The 19,419-nt window shown below is 61.6% G+C and overlaps 1 protein-coding gene across 2 annotated transcripts in view; it reads left to right on the top strand.

Annotated features, from left to right (window-relative positions):
• Positions 1 to 18,423, top strand: part of COL26A1 (collagen type XXVI alpha 1 chain) — a 164,799-nt gene extending 146,376 nt beyond the window's left edge. For both annotated transcript variants that reach the window (XM_065920401.1, XM_065920400.1), the window contains exons 5-13: positions 3,233 to 3,389; positions 5,597 to 5,695; positions 6,334 to 6,486; positions 8,598 to 8,681; positions 10,442 to 10,494; positions 13,369 to 13,404; positions 14,705 to 14,752; positions 16,588 to 16,672; positions 17,431 to 18,423. In XM_065920401.1, coding sequence (XP_065776473.1) covers positions 3,233 to 3,389; positions 5,597 to 5,695; positions 6,334 to 6,486; positions 8,598 to 8,681; positions 10,442 to 10,494; positions 13,369 to 13,404; positions 14,705 to 14,752; positions 16,588 to 16,672; positions 17,431 to 17,591 — 876 coding nt within the window. In that variant the 3' untranslated portion in view covers positions 17,592 to 18,423. The remainder of the gene's footprint in view (positions 1 to 3,232; positions 3,390 to 5,596; positions 5,696 to 6,333; positions 6,487 to 8,597; positions 8,682 to 10,441; positions 10,495 to 13,368; positions 13,405 to 14,704; positions 14,753 to 16,587; positions 16,673 to 17,430) is intronic.
• The last annotated feature ends 996 nt before the right edge of the window (positions 18,424 to 19,419 follow it).

Below are 19,419 nucleotides of genomic sequence, written 5' to 3'. Positions count from 1 at the left end.
AGAGACAGGGCCACCCCCTGCCTTCACGTTCTGCCCCCAAGTCCTGGCCTCCAGGTCCTGACAGTTTGCACCCCCAGCCTCTCGCTCACGGCCCCGGGGCCCCCATCCCCTACACCGACAGCCAAGTCTCCTTGCCCTGTCCACCCCCAGCTCCACCCCTTGGCCATGGCGGGTCAGCATCCCAGTGGATGTCCCCTCCGTGGTGGGGGCAGGGATTGTAACCCTCCCCTCCGCGAGGAGTTCCACCCCCAAGCCACTATGCGGTCTGAGCCCGCCGCTCCCCTGCTCAGGGCCTCCGTGACGCTCCACTGAGGCCAGGGCAGCAGCCCAGCAGTGGAGCAGTGGATGAGGTGCCACACGGGGCCCTGGCCCCCCCGTTGACTGGCTGGGTGACCTTGCGGTCTCTGAGCCTCTCTTTCCATCTCGTCTCTGGCATGGCTGCAGTGGCCCTTCCTGTTTCATGAGCCCTTGTAAGGACCAGGAAGGAGAGGGGCTGAGAGACAGGGGCCCTGGGGGTCGCCAGAGCCTCACAGTGCAGGAGCCCACCCAGTACAGGTGGGGACATGAGATCTGGGATGCCACTTTGTTCCCAAGGGTCTTGGGAAACTTCGTCACCCAGGCCCAGGGATGCTGCAGAGCTGGTGGGAGGAGGCGCTCAGAAGGACCCTTTCTGTGCCCCCAGAAAACCTCAGCCCAGCCCAGGCCTGGGGGCTGTGAAGGCAGCCGTTTGTTTCCGTGACTCCCCCCCGAACGCCACCCCAGCATCAGCAGGAGTAAGCGGGTGCCCACGTGCTGTGTGCCCCTGATCTTCTGTGGCCCTGCAGGGTCCGTGTTATCATCCCCACTTTGCTGATGGGAAGACTGAGGCCCACAAAGATCACGATGCTTGCATATCATGGCTATCTAGTGGGAGAGCCGGGATTCGAACCAGCCTGGCTGGTGGCAGGGCCTGAGCCTCCTCCCCCATCACATGGTACTTCACATGGGCAGGGGTCTGGGGACCAGAGCGAACAGGGCGCCCCTCCCCAGGTGGTCCTGACTCCCAAAGGCGGGCCGTCGGTGTTGCTCCAGAGTGACTGTACAGGGCCCAGAGGGTCAGACAGACTCAGCGACAAGGGGACAGCTCTCCCGTGTCTCAGAATCTTCCAGGGGCTGGGGGCAGCGCTGGTGGAGGGCGCTGCTGGAGCAGCGGCTCGGAGGGGTGGGGAGGCCTCGGTCTGAGGGGGCTGGGCGAGTTCAGGACGGCTGGAGCAGAGCCGGGTGGAGGAGATGCAGGGGAGGCTGAGCTGGTCACCTGTGTACGCACCGTGTGGCGTCTCTAGAGGTTTTTTTTTGGGGGGGGGAGGGTTCCGCCGGGTTTACCTGCATGAGGTCCTCACCCACGGCCGCTGTGGGGGCTGCAGGAGGGGACCGGGGCAGGTGGAGGGGAGGGGAGGGGCAGCGGGCTCCAGGCAGGCCGAAGGGCCCGGGGAGAGGCCCGGGGTCCCATGGGGTCCCCCTGTAATTAAGGTGCGCCAGGACTCTGGTGGTTGGGGTGGGCGCAGGGTAGGGTGGGGTGGGGGTATAGGCCGGGCGCTGGAGCTTGGACGCCTTCAGGCAGCAGCATCTGCAGAATTAGACGCCAGCGATTCCGCTCCCAGCAGCCTCCAGACAGGCCCACCCTCAGCCCCGCGTCCTCGGAACGCTTTCATCTCCCTGCGCTGAGTCTGAGAATCTAGCCGGATTTGGAGTTTCTAAGAACTGGGTTGGGGGGCGGGGCGGGGGGGAGGGTGGGGAACGTGAGACGCTGGACTTCTTCCTTCCTGTCTGGCAGATCGGGACGGGAATCCGGGCCCCATCAGATATTGGGGGGGGAACCCCAGTGCCCCCTCTTCTGGGGTGCGTGGGTCCAGGTGGGTGAGCACCTGCCCGCCTGCGCTGTGCAGATCCCGGTGTGCTGCGCCCCCTGCTGGCCTCTTTGGGAACAGCCGGACCTCCGGCTCCCTGTGCTACGGGGCGCTGAGTGGCTTCAGTCCTGTCCGGCTCTTTGTGACCCCACGGACTGGAGCCCACCAGGTTCCTGTGTCCATGAAATTCTTCAGGAGAGAAGACTGGAGTGGGTTGATATTTCTTTCTCCAGGGAATCTTCCCAATCCAGAGATCGGACGCACCTCTCCTGCACTGGCAGGCAGATTCTTTACCACTGTGCCACTGGGAAAGCCCCAAGTACAATTTTGATCAGTGAAAGTGTTAGTCACTCAGCCGTGTCTGACTATTTGCACCCCGTGGACTGTAGCCTGCCAGGCTTCTCTGTCCATGGGACTCTCCAGGCAAGAATGCTGGAGTCGGTTGCCATGCCCTCTTCCATGGGATCTTCCGGACCCAGGGAACGAACCCATGTCTCCTGTGCCTCCTGCATTAGCAGGCGTATTCGTTACATCTGAGCTACCAGGGAAGCCCAGGAATACTGGAGTGGGCAGCCCATCCCTTCTCCAGGGGATCTTCCCGACTCAGGAATCAAACCGGGGTCTCCCACACTGCAGGCGGATTCTTTACCAGCTGAGCCACCAGGAAAGCCCTCCTGGCTCCCAGGTGCCGTGAATTAGGAAGAGTCTCCCTACTGAGGCCCTGTGTCCTTTTGGGTTTTAACCCCTGCTTTCCTCCGGGGGAGAGGATGGGCTGCTTTCCAGGCGGGCCCTGAGTGACCATGGCCCCCTTTGTTTCCCTGGATCTCCTGCTAAACTCACACACCGAATTGGGCCCGTTTATTCTTTCTTTCTCTTTTTTTCCCCTTTTCTCCTCTTCTCTTCTTTCCTTCCCTTCCCTTTCCTTTTCTTTCTTTCCCTCTGCCCATCTCTCCCTCCTCGCACCCATCCATCCTGCCACAAATATTCCCTGACCACACTGTGCCCTGAGCCAGACAGCGTGGGGGACAAGCCTGCCTGGTCCCTCTCTAGGGAAGAACCAGTGAAGTGGGGGTGACCGTGGTCATTATTCAGACAAGCACAGTCTAATCCCAGTGACGGCCTCTCTAGGAGAAAAGTATGGTGACTCTGAACATGTCTGCAGGGGCCCTGCCTGAGCCCGAGGGTCGGAGGGCTTTGTGAGATGGGAAGGGCTGGGGGTGGGGTGGGAGAACATTCCAGCGAGGGGACGGTGGTTGCATGAGCAGCGGGCAGCTGCTGGTCCCCTGGGGCTCACATCCCCGTTCACCCGTGCCCCGGGGCTGACCCTCTGCCCTTCTGCGGTCCAGGTTCTCCTTCTGGAAGCAGCAGAGCGGCCCTCGGGCCCAGACAATGACTTGCCGACGCCCCAGAACACCCCACCGCCCTGGAACGAGGGTCTCCTCCCTGACGCCATCCCGCTTGCCCACCCCGGGCCCCAGAGGAGAAGGCCCACAGGCCCGGCTGGTGAGTGAGGCCTGGGGGATGGGGGGCGGGCAGGGAGGCCTCACCGGGCCTCCACCAGTAGGTCATACACACCCAAAGGGCATTTTGGAAAACTGAGCCAACATTTGGGGGATTTCACAGAAAAGTCAGGATTTCTCATTTCTCTTAGAAAAATGGAAGAGCTGGCCATTGGGGTTGGCAGTCCCTTATAGAAACAGTTAGCTGGGACTTCCCTGGTGTTTCGAATGTAAGGGGTGCAGGTTCAGTCCCTAAGATCCCACGTGCCGTGTGATGTGGACAAAAAAAATATTGGCAAAAAAAAGAAACAGTTGGCTGCAGCTAAGTCAGGGCTTAAGTCAGGCCCCCACAGATCTCACTCAAGCTCTGCAGTTTGCCACAGTCCTCACTATTCTTTACTGTCTCACAGTCCAGCTGCTGTCTTCACTGGCTGTCTAAACTGGCTTCACCATTTAGCATCTACACGTAGGCCCCCAGCCCAGCTCCATCCTTGACTGGCTCGATTTTACAGCAGCCCCTGCCTGTACACCCCCAGGGATGGGGAGCTTACTGCCTCCTCCCAACCTTCCAGGGGATCCTCTCTGAATTCTCTGACCAGAGCTGGAGGACGCCCCTGGTCTGTTGCTTTCACTCTTCCCACCACGTTTTGAAGTCGGGGTAAATTTCTCTCTGCAGTCTCTCTCCACTGGACTGCACTCTCTGGGACTGCAGAACAGTAATAGTAACTGTAATACTATAGTTAGGATTGTTGAATGCCCGCCACGTGCCTGGCACTGTGCTGGGACTTTACCCTGAGCGGAGGTGTAGCTGCCATCATCCGTGTGGCTGAACTCCAGGATTTAAGACTGAGGTCTCGTCTGACTGGTGAGGATCTGTGCTGTGCCAGTTATTCAGTATTTTTATATCACTCTAGTCTCTACAGATATCATGGCTAATCATTCCAGAGAGCTCGTAAAGCTCAAGTTACGGGAGAGAGAACCGAGGCTCAGAGAAGTGACCCCTGGGGTCACCCAGCGATCCAGTGCCATTTTGACTCAATAATTCACAGCCTCACTGGAGCCCTTTGCAGGGGACACCCTTCCTCCTGCTGTCACCCAGTTTGGCCCCCAGCTTCTTAGCAATCCCGCCCAGACCCAACTCTGACCCCTCCCTGCCTGCAGACCCCCAGCAGTGGGAAAGTTGACCGCCAGTGGCCAGTCCCGAGGCCAGGGAAGCAGCAGACACTCTGCAGGCTTCTGAGGGGTCTGGAGGCCGTGTGGAGGGTGAGCTTGGGCTGCTGTGGGAGGAGGGGGTGTCTCACTTGCCCCGGGTCCCCGGCCCACCTCTCTAGCCATTCTCCCCAAAGTCTCACTCCCAGGAGACCTGTCTTCTTCAAATCCTTCTTCTGGGACTGAAGAGCGAGCAGAGTTCAGGGGGAAGTGGGGGGGGGGGGCGGGGGAGGGCGGTTCTCCTCTTCTGAAGGCCCCAGGCCCCAGTGCCCCCTGGAGGGGAGGGAGGAAGCTGGGAGAGGCTTCTGTTCTCCCAAGGCAACTTTCTTATGGGGGCATGTCATTCCCAATATGGCCACCAGGTGGAGCACAAACCCTACAAATGGTTACACCTAGGTGCATCCTGGCATCCCAGAGGCCAAGCGGGAATCCCTGGAAACTGGCGGCCCCAGCGGGGTCCCCAAGGAGCCCTCCATCTGGTCAGCAAGCATTTTTTGAGCATCCTCCCCAGGTCCAGGCCTTTCTGAGGGAGAAGGGGCTGTCTGCAGGCCACACAGTGCCTCTCCATCTACACTTGCCCACCCTTGGGACCTGGAGATCCCCAGAGGGCAGGCAGATCCTTCAAGGCTTCCCGGGGTCTCTAAGGAGGCCTTATTGGGATGATCTTTGCATGAATCCCAGTCCCCAAGCCTGAGCAAAGAAACAGCAGGATGTGGAAGGAGGGTTCTGACTCATTTACAGCCTGGCACTGCCACCTTGAGCAAGGGGCCACACCTTTCTGAGCCTCAGTTTACCCCACCTGTCAAATAGGAACACAAGTAGCTCTTGAGATCATAGAAGTGAACAGGAACAAAACTGGTTTGTATACTGTGATGATGTGGTCCCTTTGCCCATGGCAGGTGAGAGGGCAGGTCTGACCAGACAGCAAGGTCGTTTAGCCTGGAGCCAATGGAGGCAGCTCAGCGCACAATGTTCTCAGGCCTCATTTCATTCTATCCCCAGGGCCCCCTGGACAGACGGGACCACCAGGGCCTGCAGGTCCCCCAGGCTCCAAAGGTGACCGTGGTCAGGCAGGAGAAAAGGGCCCAGCGGGGCCTCCTGGTAAGGACACCCGCCCACACACATACCCCGACGTGACTTCGTCCACTGGGGGAAGGGGGTTGGGGTTTCTCCCCTGTCCAAGCAGGTGAGGCATCCCAGACCCCCTCTTTCTTGGTGGAGCTGATGACTGCCATCTAGCAGGGCTCCAGGTTCCCTCCCTTCCCACCACCACCTCCCGGGGCAGCCTCCTTCCAAGCACTTTGGGGCCTGGTCTCACCCGGGACTATGGGAGGAGAAGGCTCCAGCTGTGGGGGCGGGGCTGCTGGGGGCTGGAGGTTGTGCTCTGCCTTGTAAACAACGTCGAGAGGTCACGCAGCTGCTCCTGGACCCTGTCGGGGCAGGTATGGGGCTGGGCCAGGCTGGCAGTCACCCTCGCTGCCCCTACCCCAGGGCTGAGGTCATCTGGCCACAGCGCCCGCTGACTTCACCGACCAGACCTCCCTGACCTCCCGCCTGGCTGCCCGGGGTCCCCTCTGCACTGGCTGGAGAAGGGAAGTCATTTCATTATATCCCAGGACAGCCCTCCAGGGAGTCTCTGGGACTAGAGGCCACCACCTTGCCCTCCCGGGTCTATTTCTCATCTTTGTAATGTCAATCATGAGGCCCGGCCCTCCTGTGACTCCTCTTTTCCCCTGCAGGCCTCTTGGGGCCACCAGGGCCCCGTGGGCTTCCTGGAGAGATGGGGCGCCCTGGCCCCCCCGGCCCCCCTGGCCCAGCAGGCAGCCCGGGCCTCCCTCCAAACGGCCCCCAAGGTGTCCTCTACTCCCTGCAGCCACCGACGGACAAGGACAGTGAGTGTCATGCTTGAGGGCTGGGGTGGGACGGCAGGCCAGAATTCGGAGGGTCCACTCCCCCAAAAGGACCCCGTGAAGCAGACTGTCTGTGAGTAGGGCCTCAGCTTTGCCAGGTGGGGGGACGGGGTAGCCTAGGTGGGGGGTGGTCCCCCAAACCCCACTGTTGGCCCCAGGGGCCTGTCCCTGCCTCTGTGCTCAGCTCCTGCCCCTGGGGTCTGACCCCCTGATGTCCCTCTGCTCTCTGGCCTGGCCTTGGGGTCCCCCCTGGTGACAGTACCACCACCAAGGTCATCCGTCACCCCTGTGCTCTTCACAAATCCCCTCACTGTAGGCCACTGGACAGGCGCTGATGGATGGAGCACCTCCCAGTTGTGGGACTGTGTGTTGTAACCTCCGGGATACAGCAGTGAGCGAAACAAGTCTCCTGCCTGCAGGAGCCACAGCCTAGCACAAGAGGGCGCCGTTGAGCACACACAGAACCCGCGGCCGGGAGCATGGGGGGAGGGCGGGTCCTGGGAGGGCACCCCAGAGATGGGGCGGGGGTGGGGCCTGCGGCCCATGGAGGGCGTGGCTTTGGCTAAGGGCCCTGGGAAACGAGAAAGGTTTTAAGAAGGGGTGATGAGATTGACTTGGCAGTCTGAGTGGGTGACATCCCGGGCACCGTGGGGGCACAGGGACCTCTTGGTCAGCCGTCAGAGAAACCCAGGCCCCCTCCCGCCCCGCGCCCCGCGCCCGCCTCCGCCCTGTCCGCCCCGCTCCCCGGGCAGCGCCGCCCTGCCCCGAGCGTTAGACCTGCGCCTGAATCACAGGGTCCCGCTCCCAGCCTCCGTTTCCCCATCCCTAGAGCAGGAGTGGTAATACATCCTGACGGAGTTGCTCTGGGGTACACAGCCCCCAGCCACGAGGGAAGGACTCATTCCCAAGGGAATCGGGGTGCCTGGGCTGCCCTCCGCGTGTGCGGGGGCCAGAGCAAGGAAGTCCCTGGCGACCCAGAGTCTCACTGTCGTGGTGGGCTCAGTGGTGCCCCCTGGTGGAGGCGAAAGGGTGATGCTTGTTTAGTACCCTGGGGGTCTAAGGGTTCCACCGCCCGGCATCGCGGGGCCACGAGAGCTCAGCCGGCCCCAGCCTGGGCGTGATGCCCGGCGTCTGCCGCTGCCCGCCTCCATTGCTCGGAGCTCCCCCGAGACAGTACCCTCCTTCCCCAGCCCTGGGGTCCCCAAGAGAGGGCAGACTGCCTGGAGGGCGCAGATGTGAACGTTTAGGAAGAGTGTGTGTTGGGGGGGTCCCGGTGGAGGCACCTGGTTAGCCAGCACTGAGCAGGTGTAGGAGGCCCGCCAGCCGCGAGGCCTATGGAAGGGCTGCCCAGGCTTCCGTGGCGGGGGTAAGGGGGGAAAGGCAGAGGCGAACACCCCCAGCCCAGAGATTTCCAAGCCTGGCTGTCTGCTTCTGCGTCAGGACAGCGCAGGGTGAGATCACATGGGGCTCACTCTGGAGGGACCCAGGCCACGAGACAGACCCCATCTGCCCCAGGGCCCTGCGGCTCAGAAGAGTGGTCAGGGAGGGCTTCCTGGAGGAGGCCCCACAAGAGTGAGCTAGTCAGGTGTGTCAGGATGGGCATGTGGAGGGGAGCCTGGAACAGAGTCCGGCCTGGACAGCGGGGAGGTGAGCAAGGTGGAGCCGGAGCCTAAGGGCCTGGAACTTTCAGGAAGAAGTTTGTACTTTAAACAGAGCCCACAGGGCTTCCCCCCTTCTCTGATTTGGCCTCTGTGTTGATGGCTCGTCAGTAAAGAATCTGCCTGCAATGCAGGAGTCCCGTTTTCGATCCCTGGATCAGGAAGATCGCCCGGAGAAGGAAATGGCAACCCACTCCAATACTCTTGCCTGGAGAATCCCATGGACAGAGGAGCCTGGCGGGCCCCAGTCTATGGGGTCACAAAGAGTCGGACACGACTGAGTGACTACACACGAGGGAGCTCCTCTGAGCCAAGGGGGCAGGAGCCGCAGTGAGGCCCAGCAGGGTCCGGGCCGCTCTTCCTGGCTCTGGGGGACTCAGCTCTAGCCCTCCAGCCCCGCCCCACAGGTCACAGGCCACTCTGCCCTTCCCGCAGATGGAGACGTGCAGCTGGCCTCCGCGGCTGTGGACACAGTGTTGGCGGGCGTCCCGGGGCCCCGGGGTCCCCCTGGCCCCCCAGGTGAGTGCAGAGGGCAGCAGCAGCAGCTGGTCTCCACTGGTACCCACTCCTGGGCTTCACCTGGGCCGGGGGTCCTGAAGGGGCCGGTTGGGGGCTCATGGCCTTGGCAGGGCACTGGGTCTGCCCCAGCCGGCAGCGGCTTGAGGGGGTGCTCATGGGTGGCAGCTCCCCTGCGACTGGATACAGTGTTTCTGGGTGTCCTGACACCCACATGAAGCAGCCCCAGGCCGCCCTCGAGTGAGCCAGAGCAGGGGTCCTCCAGGTGCTGGAGGCCTAGGTCCAGGAGGTCTGCGTAGGGGATGGTGGGTGGGAAGACAGAGGGAGCTGATGGGGCAGGTGCCTGGGCGAGACAGAGGGCCCTGGGCCTTCAGGCAGAAAGCGGGGTCCTGGGAGAGGGGATGGGACCCTCACTGGGGGAGGGGGTGGTGTGGGGGGAGCCCAGGTGTGTGGCCCTCTCCTCTGATAGGTACTACCCCTGAATGAAAGCAACAGGCACTGGGCGCCCTCGGGCTGGGGGCGCCTCTTGATTCGGCTCCAGGCCGGGCAGTCATTCCCCGCCAGTGGTTCAGTGTCTCACGCAGTCAGGAAACACCCACTGAGCACCTCCTACAGGCTGGCCAGTGTCCTGGGTTCCTGGGATCCTTGGACAAACAAAAGATTTCTGTCTTCACGGTACATTCTAGTGGAGAAGGCGGGCGGTGCCCTCCTGCTGTCGGTGAATCCTCCCAGAAAGCAGGGCTGGGCTCGCGGCTGGGCCAGGGTGCCCCCATTTAAAAGGGAGCATTGAGGAGGGTGCTGGGAGGGTGTTTGCCTTTTAGCTAGACTGCGTCCACACCATTACCCCCCACAGGGGTGCACTTTGCTGTAGGTCCTCCCTAGGCATGCCAGGGGGCACTCTGGTACAGACTAGCAGCCCAGGGGGCAGAGACCTCACTCTTCCAAATATTCGAGGCATTTAGTCACGAACACCATGCCCTACACTGCACCCATTGGGCCTAGCCTGATCCTCTGGGGGCTCCCTGGCCCAGAGGGGGGGCTGGCATTCAAACCAGCAGTGGCCCGAGGCAGTGGCTGGTCACTGTCAGGGATTTGCCTAGGGAAGAGGTGGGGGTAGGTGCCTGGAAGGCTTCCTGGAGGAGGTGACGCTCAGTCTGAGACTGGTGGGAGTTGACTGGGATGTGGAGGGGATGGGGACACTCCAGGAGGAAGGAACAGCCACCACAAAGGCATGGACCCAGAGGGACTTTCCAGGAGGGTGTTTGACCGATGAAGGTGGAGGAGGCTGGGCTGAGAGGGACCTGTCTGAAAAGTAACTTGGGGAGGGGGGGGCATGCTGCGTGGATGGGTGACCAGCACTCCGGGTGGTAGGCAGCAGTTGTAGTAACCCAGGCAAGGAGGATGGTCTCAGGGAGGTGAGGTCTGAGGTCCCGAGGCGGGGCAGGGAGATTTGCCCGAGGACTGACCAGCTGGGGACGGGCTACAGGGCGCCCCCCGGCCCCGTGGATGAGGCTGTGGGAGCAGCAGCGGGCTGTGGTCTAGGGATTACAGGCAGCGAGAGGGGCTTGCAGTGGGCTCTCTGCTCTGGGGGTGGGCAGGGGGCCAGGGAGCCCATGCCCCCTCCCTCACCATTTATTCACCTCCCCTTTCTGCGCTGGCCAAGGAGACAGACCCAGGGTGGGTAGGAAGGCCCCTGTCCAGAGCCGATGAGGGGGCGGGGGGAGTCTCTGGCTCCAGGTGACCATCTATGACTCTGCCGGCAGGTCCCCCTGGACCACATGGCCCCCCTGGCCCCCCGGGTGCGCCTGGATCCCAGGTAAGGTCCCGCCCATCTCTGGGGAGGGTGAGGGCACTGTCTCCCCAGGAAGAAAGGGGCCGGGCTTCTTAGCAGCACGGTTGCTCAGGAAGGAACCAGCCCACCTGGCTGGTCCCCACCTGAGTCCAGGTGGGCCCCAGGGGAAGGTAGGCATGGAATCCTTGTTTTCTTAGCAACAGCCCTTTGCTGCCCACCTCACCTGGGCCCCATGGCACCCACTCCAGTGCTCTTGCCTGGAGAATCCCAGGGACGGAGGAGCCTGGTAGGCTGCAGTTCATGGGGTCGCTAAGAGTTGGACACGGCTTCACTTTCACTTCTCACTTTCATGCATTGGAGAAGGAAATGGCAACCCACTCCAGTGTTCTTGCCTGAAGAATCCCAGGGATGGCAGAGCCTGGTGGGCTGCCATCTATGGGGTCGCACCGAGTCGGACACTACTGAAGCGACTTAGCAGCAGCAGCAGCAGCTACCTGGGCCCCAGAGAAGTTAGCATCGTTCCCATTTCATAGATGAGGTAACCCGAGGTCATGCAGGCGGTGTGTGGAGCTGGGCCAGGATCACAGCCATGGCCCCTCTTGGATGAGAATTGCCTGGGTGGGGGGGCAATGGCTTTGCCTCCTCAGCTGTGTGACGTTGGGCAGAAAGACAGCCTCTCTGGGCTCCGGCTCCTTGGCTGCTAAGACGGAGTGGGTTGTTACAGGGAGTAAGAGAGAAATAAAGTGTCAGGGGGAAATGACTTGTGCTGCAGGGCCCCAGGGGTCTAGGGGGGATGTCACACGGAGGAGGGGGGACTTTGGACACCAAGGTAGGCAGGGTTTTGTTTGGGGGTGTCTGCACAGAGCTTCCTGCAGCTCATCCAGGCCGAGGGCTTCAGGTTCCCTGGAACTCGGGCCTGGGCAGGAGGTGGGGGTGGGGGTGACTGAGAAGCGGGGCTCCCACTGCGAGGCTGGACAGCTCACCCCTGACAAAAGGGCAGGAGGGGGTGTGAGGCTGACAGAGGCTCTCGTGAGAAGGGCTGGGGGCAGTAGGACCCCCCTCTAGAGACCCAAGCCCACAGCAACAGGCAAGGTCAGAGATGATGGTGTCCCTGACCCTTCCCCCCACCTGCTCACGCCAACTCCTTTCAGGGTCCCCATTGTGTTGTCCCAGCAGTGACGGGGACGCAGAGGCTCAGAGAGGTTCTGTCACTTGCCAGAGTCACCCAGCAAGGGAGCAGAGCAGGGGTCCCGGCAGGGCCGAGGTCACTCCAGGCCCCGCTCCAACTTTCTCGAGGTCCCTGCCCTCTGCGAGCAGGTAGTCTGATGGGGGAGGCAGATGTGATAGAGAGTAAGTGGGGCGGGACCTACAGCAACAGGAGCGGGGTGACAGATAGGAGAAGGTGACGCTTCGGCTGAGACCCAAGGACCCAGAAAGGAGCAGTCACGCAAAGATGCCAAGAGCGTTTCAGGTAAAGGGAAGCATAAGTGCAAAGGTCCTGAGGCCGGGAAACACCAGGCAGGTCCTGAGTGAAGAAGCGTGTCGGGGGAGGTGAGGTGGGAGGGAAGTGGGCAGGGCGGAACCTGCAGAGCCCATGCGCAGACCTGGGTCACAGTGAAAGGGGGCCTTATCAAGTGTCAGGGAGGGAGAGTCCAGGACCCCATTTTCATCTTCCAGGGCCCCTCTGGCTGTGGCTTGAGGAGTAGAAGGCGGGGGCGAGGGAGTGGAGCAGGGAAATCAGGGAGGAGGCTGGGGCAGAGCAGAGGAAACAGGCGTATCTAGAAAGTGGACCTGACAGGTCTGGTTGATGGAATAAATTCGGTGAGGACGGGAAGAGGAAGGTTAACTGCGAGGTGCGTACAGGAGTGGCTGGGACCGCAGAGCCATTTCATGGAAAAGAGAGACCACAGGGTGGGGGCCGGATGGCTGGGCTGGGGGAGACCAGGAGTTCCACTTTGGAGAGGATGAGCGGGGGCGCCTCCTGGCCAGCCAGGTCGGGGTGCTTGGGGACAGCTTGATGCACAGGTCTGGGGCTCCAGGGAGCCTTCTGACCGGGCCTCAATGCTGATGGGGAGCCCACGCGGGGACCCTCGCCTTCACCACTAGTAGGAGTCGTGTTAGTGGCTCAGTAGTGTCTGATTCCTTGTGACCCCATGGACTGTAGTCTTCATGGCTCCTCCAGGCTCCTCTGTCCATGGGATTTCCCAGCAAGAGTACTGGAGGGGGTTGCCATTCCCTTCTCCAGGGGATCTTCCCGACCCCGAGATCGAACCCGGGTCTCCTGCATTGGCAGGTGGATTCTTTACCGTCTGAGCCTCCAGGGAAGCCTGAGACCACCACTGCTGTCACTCATTCTAGGAGGGCCCTTTCTGAGTGCTGGGGGGATGTGTATGCGGCCATCCGGTTCCCTTCTCCAAGGGTCTTCCCGGTAGCTCAGACAGTGAAGAATCTGCCTGCCAAAGCAGGAGACACAGGAGACTCGAGTTTGATCCCTGGAGAAGGTGATGGCAACCCCCTCTAGTGTTCTTGTCTGGAGAATCCCAGGGACAGGGGAGCCTAGGGGGCTACAGTCCATGAGGTTGCAGAGAGTCGGACATGACTGAGCATGCACGCACACACGTGCCTTCTCCAAGTGATGACCATACTTGGCATTGGCCCATTTCACAGACGAGAAGATGGGGGACTCAGTGGAAGCCCACGGTCATCCACTGGCCAGTAGGGGGGCTCCAGGAGCAGACAGGCCCCCCGCTGTGGCACCCCCCCCCCAATTTCCTCTCCCGCCCACCCTCCTCCTGTCCTGTTTTTCAGATTTCCAGAGCCCAGTGCAGGGGAGGGCGTGCAGAGGACTAAGGGGTTGGGCAGGGCAAAGCCTAACTTGCTTTGTCTGATTTTCTGCAGGGCCTGGCTGGAGAGCGGGGCGCCACGGGGCCGTCTGTAAGTGTGGGGCCGTGTGTGGGGCCACCCCCAGGGCGATGGGCTCGGGTGCAGGCGCCGGGTACCAACTGGGTGTGTGTCTGCCGCAGGCAGCCTGACTGAGCTCAGGCCCCCAGCCTCCCCGGGCATGGCCAGATCCAGCCCAGCCAGGACGGAGTAGAGGGAGAGAACTGGGCAACCTGGGTGCAGTGCCAGCTGCCCAAGTTGGGAAGGGGTGACTTTGGGAAGTGGGACACTCCCCCCGTCCTTGGGCATATGAAGTAAGGACTGAAATAGCCACCCGTCGAGGGGCTTGGATGACAGTCCTAAGGTCTTTTGCCAGGAGCCCAGGCCCCTGGGTTAATGTGCTGGGTGACCTGCAGAGTCCCTTGCTTTCTCTGAACTTCCCAGGAATAGACATAGACGGCTGACCATTCATTTCCCATCTTAAAAATAAGAATTCACAAGACTCAGCCCCTATCTTCAGGGCCAAGGAAGTGGGCACGTGCCCAAGTCTTATGTCAGAGGCACAGGGCTGGGGGAGAAGGGGGCTCATCTTCTATGTGGAGGCCCTCTTTATCCTTAGTGGGTTGAAGCTTCACAGTGCCCCCGCGAGATGGTGCTTTATTTTCCCTCTTAGCCAGAACTGGCAGCTGGGGCCCAGAAAGGTTAAGCAACTTGCCCAAGGTCACACAGACCAAAGTAGAGCCAAGATTTAAATTGAGGAGTGTTAGCCTCCAAAGGCAGGCCTTCCCCAAGCTTGTTATCGAGAGTGATTTATTTAATCCTCCTAATAGCTCTGTGAGGCAGGCACTGTTATTATCCCCATTTTGGAGACGGAAAAACCGAGGCACAGAGAGGTAAAGTCATATAAGAGTAAGTGGCCTCCTAGGTGTTATTGTGAGGCTGATATTACTGGCCCTGTTTTACTTACTTATTTAAATTTTAATTTTTTTACATTTCATTTATTTTGGCTGCGCTGGGTCTCTGTTGCCGTGCATAGGTTCTCTAATTGCAGTGCAGCATGTGAGATCCTAGTTCCTTGACCAGGAACTGAACCCACGTCCCCCCGCACTGGAAGGTGGCTTCTCAACCACTGGACCAACCGGGGAAGTCCCTGGCCCCAATTTTAGAGTCAGGGGAACAGAGGGGAAAGGCAGGGGGCCTTATCCCTGGAAGAGCCGGAACCTGAGTTCCAACCTGACTCCTCCCTCCCTAGAAACAGAATTAAGCCCCTCAAGTCAAGCCCATGCCGACCTGTGCAGGGGTCCCGGGTAGAGAAGCTGGTCACCCATCACTGACCTCGTGACTTTCTTCCCAGGGGGAGCCTGGCGGGAAGGGGGAAGAGGAGGAGAAAGCCGCCGCTGAGGTAACTGTGCCCCTGGGCCTGTGCTCCCCTCCTGCCCCCTGGCTGTGTCCTTGCGGGACAGTCCAGTAGAGCTGGACCAACACCTTCATCCTGAGCAGGGCATCAGTCGCAGCGCGAGTGGGGGCCCACTGGCGGGGGAGGCAGTGGAGTGGATAGTGACTGTGGCCCGGTGTGAAGTCAGCTGCAGTGGGGGAGCGCAGATGAGATGACTGGCCCAGGGCCTGAGGGTGGGGGCGACCCCGCCAGACAGGGCGGAGGAGTAACGGACCAGTGGACGAGACCCTCTGTTTGAAGGAGGCCTCGGGTTGTGGGGTCTCTCTCCAGGGCTAGGACCCTCCCATGACAGCGCCTGGCACACGGACGTGCCCAAGGTCATGGTGCTGCTGGACTGAAGGGTGTACAGGCAGGCGGAGAGCTGGCTGGTGGATGTGGGAGAGGACGGATGGAAGAAGGAGGTTGGGAGCTCACAGCGGTCAGAACAAGTCGGGGCAGGGCAGGGGCACGGATGGAACGCGAGCGTGGCTGTAGGGACCATACCTTCTGGGAAGCGGAGGGGAGGCTGGGGACCAGAGTGATGCATAAAGGGAACGAGGGCGGTGGGGCAAGCTGGAATGAGTCACCTGGTGTGACAGGGCTCGGCCAGATGTCCAGCACAGCGGGCACGCTGCACCTCCGAGTGAACTTGGGGAGATGCTAAGCCAGGGCTGGGGGTGCCTGGAGAGGTGGGCGGTGGGCATTGGAGGTGGGCAGCTATGTGAGGCAGGCTGGGCTGGAGAGGGTAAAGCTGGGATCAGGGGACCTTTCAGAGGTCCTTATAGGATTGAAGGGATCCTTATAGGATTGAGGCTGGAACCGTGGCAGCCATGGTGGGCACAAGAGACAGTGGGAGGAAGATGTGGATGCTGGGGTCACTTGCGATGGATGACTGGGAGGGTACCCACGACTTCCCCCTGCCCAGTTTCATCAGCGTGCCTCCTGTGGCCCGGGAACCAGGGCTTAACTGGGTCCTGACAGAGGGGGCCTGGAGCCCTGCTCCTCACCGCGGACACCCCCATCCCAGACACTACCCACAGTCCGGCTTCTCATGGTCTTTGACGGGAAGAGCTCTCTTGTGTAACTCAGTAGCGTGCTCTCCGGTTTTATTTTGCTTTAAGAGCAATTAATCTAAGTGTCATGACAGAGCTGTCATGTTCCACCAGCCAAAAAGGTTCCTGTTTGCTGCTGCCGCTGGGGCGGGGCCTTGCCTCTCTACCATCACTTTTTTTTTTTTTTCAAAGTGACCTTGTCATCTTCTCTTCTCCATTAATCAGCCTGTTCACGTGTCCTGACACCCGAGGTCCTTCGCCGTGTGTATGCCGGGTCCCAGGAACGCAGAGGCGCCATCTTTGTGCCCTCCCAGGGGCCTTCCGGCAGCCTCGGCTCTGCCCTCGGATGGGTGGGACCGGGACGGAGAACAGCAAAGCGCCTCCCACCCATGGGCCCGTATGAGGTGCTCTGCCCACAGCAGGATATTTTCTAGAAAGAAGGGTGCACAGGGAGGCAACTGGCGGCCATGGGAGCAGCAAGCTCAGGCTGGAGGAAGCCAGAGCTGTGAAGCCCCGGGCTTGGCCACTTCCGGCTGGTCACTTCCGGCTTGGCTACTTCCGGGCTGTGGGGCCGGCTCGTCAGGGCTTCAAGTTCCGTGTCTGTGAACTGGAGTTCGAACCCCAGCCCTGGTGCCGGGGTGTCTCGTCTGTGGTGGTTGTTGCGTTGACGATGGTGACAAGAGGGAAGTGAGGGCTGGGACAGGACGCTGGAGCAGGGCGGCCCTGACCCCACGTTTTTCTCCACCCCAGGGCGAGGGGGTGCAGCAGCTGCGGGAGGCCCTGAAGATTTTGGCCGAGAGAGTGCTCATCCTGGAACACATGATTGGCATCCACGGTGAGCGGTGACCCGGGCCGCCGAGTCCAGCATCTCCCTCCGCCCCGCCTCCCCTGCTGCCCTCGCCCGTGCTGCCTCTGGTCCCCTCTTTCCCTGCCCTGATGGCCCCGCACCTGGCGGCCAGTCTGCCCCTGTCCCACCCCTGCTCAAGAACCCTCCGTGGCTCCCTGCTGCCCGAGACCGAGGTACAGCTCCCAAGTCCCTCCCCTAGCACAGCCTGGCGTCCGGTGACTCAGAGCCGTCATCCAGGCGCCCCGGGCCCTTCTCAGCACCACACCTCTGCTCAGACTGGTCGCTCCGCCTCCTGAACACCAGCTCTGGTCTCAGGGCCTGTTCTAGGATCTCTTCCTCTGGGAAGCCGCGCTCCTGTCTCCTCCCTGTTCTCCACCGAGCCTTCTATTCCCTTACGGGTTGGGGTGTCTATATCTCTCCCTGGGACCTCTGCAGTGCCTGGAACCTGGCCCTGGTCAGCATTGTTTGAAGAATGAATGAATGAGTGAATGGTGAATAAGTAGATGAGTGAGTGGGAGACTGAATGAATGAGTGAATGAATGGATGAGTGGATGAGTTGAATGAATGGATGAATGAATGGATGAATAAATGAGTGAGAGAATGAATGCATGAAAACTAGACGCTGGCAGCTGCTTTGTCCCACCCTCACTGGGCACAGAGGTTCCTTGGCTGGCAGGACTGGAAGTGAAGGGGCTTCGTGGGCTCCTGAGGCCCTGCGTGAGCCCACCCTCCTGCTTTCCTTCCAGATCCCCAGGCCACCCCTGAGGGGGGCTCTGGCCAGGACGCCGCCCTGAGAGCCAACCTCAAGATGAAGCGCGGAGGCCCCCCACCCGACGGCTCCCTGGCCGTCCTGCTCGGGCCCGACCCCGGGCAGAGGAGCGCTGGCCGGGCCAGCGGTGGGAAGTAGGAGGCCAGCTCTCCCAGAGGAGCCCCGGCTCCGCCAGAGACCCCACCCCGAGGCCTGTGCTGCCGTCAGCACTGAGGACACCCCGAGTGGGACTGGGCTCCAGGCCTGCACAACCGTCAGGGACACTGGCTCCCGGGGGCCTTGGGGACAGATGGCAACGCCAGGGGCGGGGGCCAGAGGGGCCCAGCGCCCCCGGCCGAGCCCTGCCCTGGTCCCTGCCCTCCCCACCCCCACTCCCTGCTGGAGACGGGGTCTGGTGGCTGGGTGGGGCGTGAGAGTCGTCATAGTACTCGCCATTTACTGGGTCCCTGAGTCGGCTGGGCCCACCCGAGGCACTTCCCTACACTGTCTCATTTAACCCTTAGGACGTAGGCTCGTTCCCCCCACTGTACTTGGGGGCAGAGGCTGGGAGAGGATAAATCACCTGCCCGAGGCCCCTGGACCATGGAGGACCGGGGCAGGATTTGAACCCGTGTTCTCTCTACCTGCCAGCTCCCCCTCTTCACGGGGACACTCACACAGGGCAGGCGCTGGGCCCGACGGCCCCGGAGGCTCCAGCCGGGAAGGAGGGCAGGCCCTGCCCAGCTCGAGACCCTGGGGGCCCTCCGTCCTCCTTCCTTGACATTCCTCCCTGGGCTCGGGGGTCTACTTCACAGGTGGGGATGTGGGCAGCTTGGCCTATAGCTGCTCTTAAAGGCCAGGGAGACCTTGAATAAACCCCTGACAGTCAGTGGACTTGGAGACCGTGAGAGAGGAGCGTTGGGGTGCCAGGATCCTCAGACTGAACTGGCATCGCCCCCTACTGCATCCTAATCCCTCTGACCCTACCCACCCTCCCAGGGCCTCCCACCGCTGAGCAGCGAGGAGGAAGATTGAATGGGACGGTGCACCCTCTGGGGGTGTCCCTCCAGCCCCAGCCTCTCCCAGACTCGCTGAGAACCGGCAGGGTTAGGGTTAGGGTGGCCCCCTTCGATTTACAAGGCAAGTCCTGTGTCCCAAGGAGAAGGAGGGGTCGCCACCTGATTCCCAGGCCCTGCTGGGGAGAGACGCTCCGCGCTTGGTCCTGTGGGCCCAGCCTGGCTCCGGTCCTGGGTCCCGGTGCCCTAGAGTAGCTCAGACCAGGGCCCTCAAGGCCTCTTGGGCGTCGGGTCCTCTGTGCCCTGGACCTGCCCTGGTGCTCCTCTCTGGCTGTCTCGGCCACGGCAGCAAATGCAGACATTCCCAGGTGCTGGCGCCACCCCCGTGGTCTCCCCTTGTGGCATGAGTGACTTGTCCCACCACCCTTGGTGCTACTGGGAGGCTGTGCTCCGTCCCTCTGGGCCCTGATGACCTCTCCCTGCCCTCGAGGCCTGGACTGCCCCTCGGGAGGCAGGGCTGGCTGGGTGGGGGGCCAGGTGTGGCTTCTTACAGGCCTGTCTTCATGGAGGGGCGGTAATCCTCTGACAATAAAGGTGCTCTTCCCCTGTGGTCGGGCGTCACATGGTAGCAGCCATCGGGGAGGCCGGGCCAGCTTCAGCCAGGCCCAGCCCCGGGGGATCTGATGGGAGCCCCCGGGAGTCAAGGGGACCACAAGGCCCCGAGGCAGGGTGGCCTGGCTCTGCCCCCTGGGAGCCCCACGTGGGGGCCTAGAAGAGCGAGGGGTGCTCTTCGGAGGCCGCCCCACCCTCCAGTCTAGGCTGGGCCCTGGACCAGCTCTGCTAGCAGGAGAGAGTAAGGTGGGGAGGGTTCCCGGTGCTGGGCAGAAGGACCCATACCCACCATGCTCCTGCCCCGGGCCTGGGGTCCTGGACTTTTTTGTCCAGGCCCAAGTCCAGCCCTGGGACCGTCC

The sequence above is a fragment of the Muntiacus reevesi genome, chromosome 2, assembly GCF_963930625.1.
Source record: "Muntiacus reevesi chromosome 2, mMunRee1.1, whole genome shotgun sequence".
NCBI lineage: Eukaryota > Metazoa > Chordata > Mammalia > Artiodactyla > Cervidae > Muntiacus > Muntiacus reevesi.
Note: the sequence above shows the minus strand (reverse complement) of the source record. Positions and strands in the feature narration are given on the sequence as shown.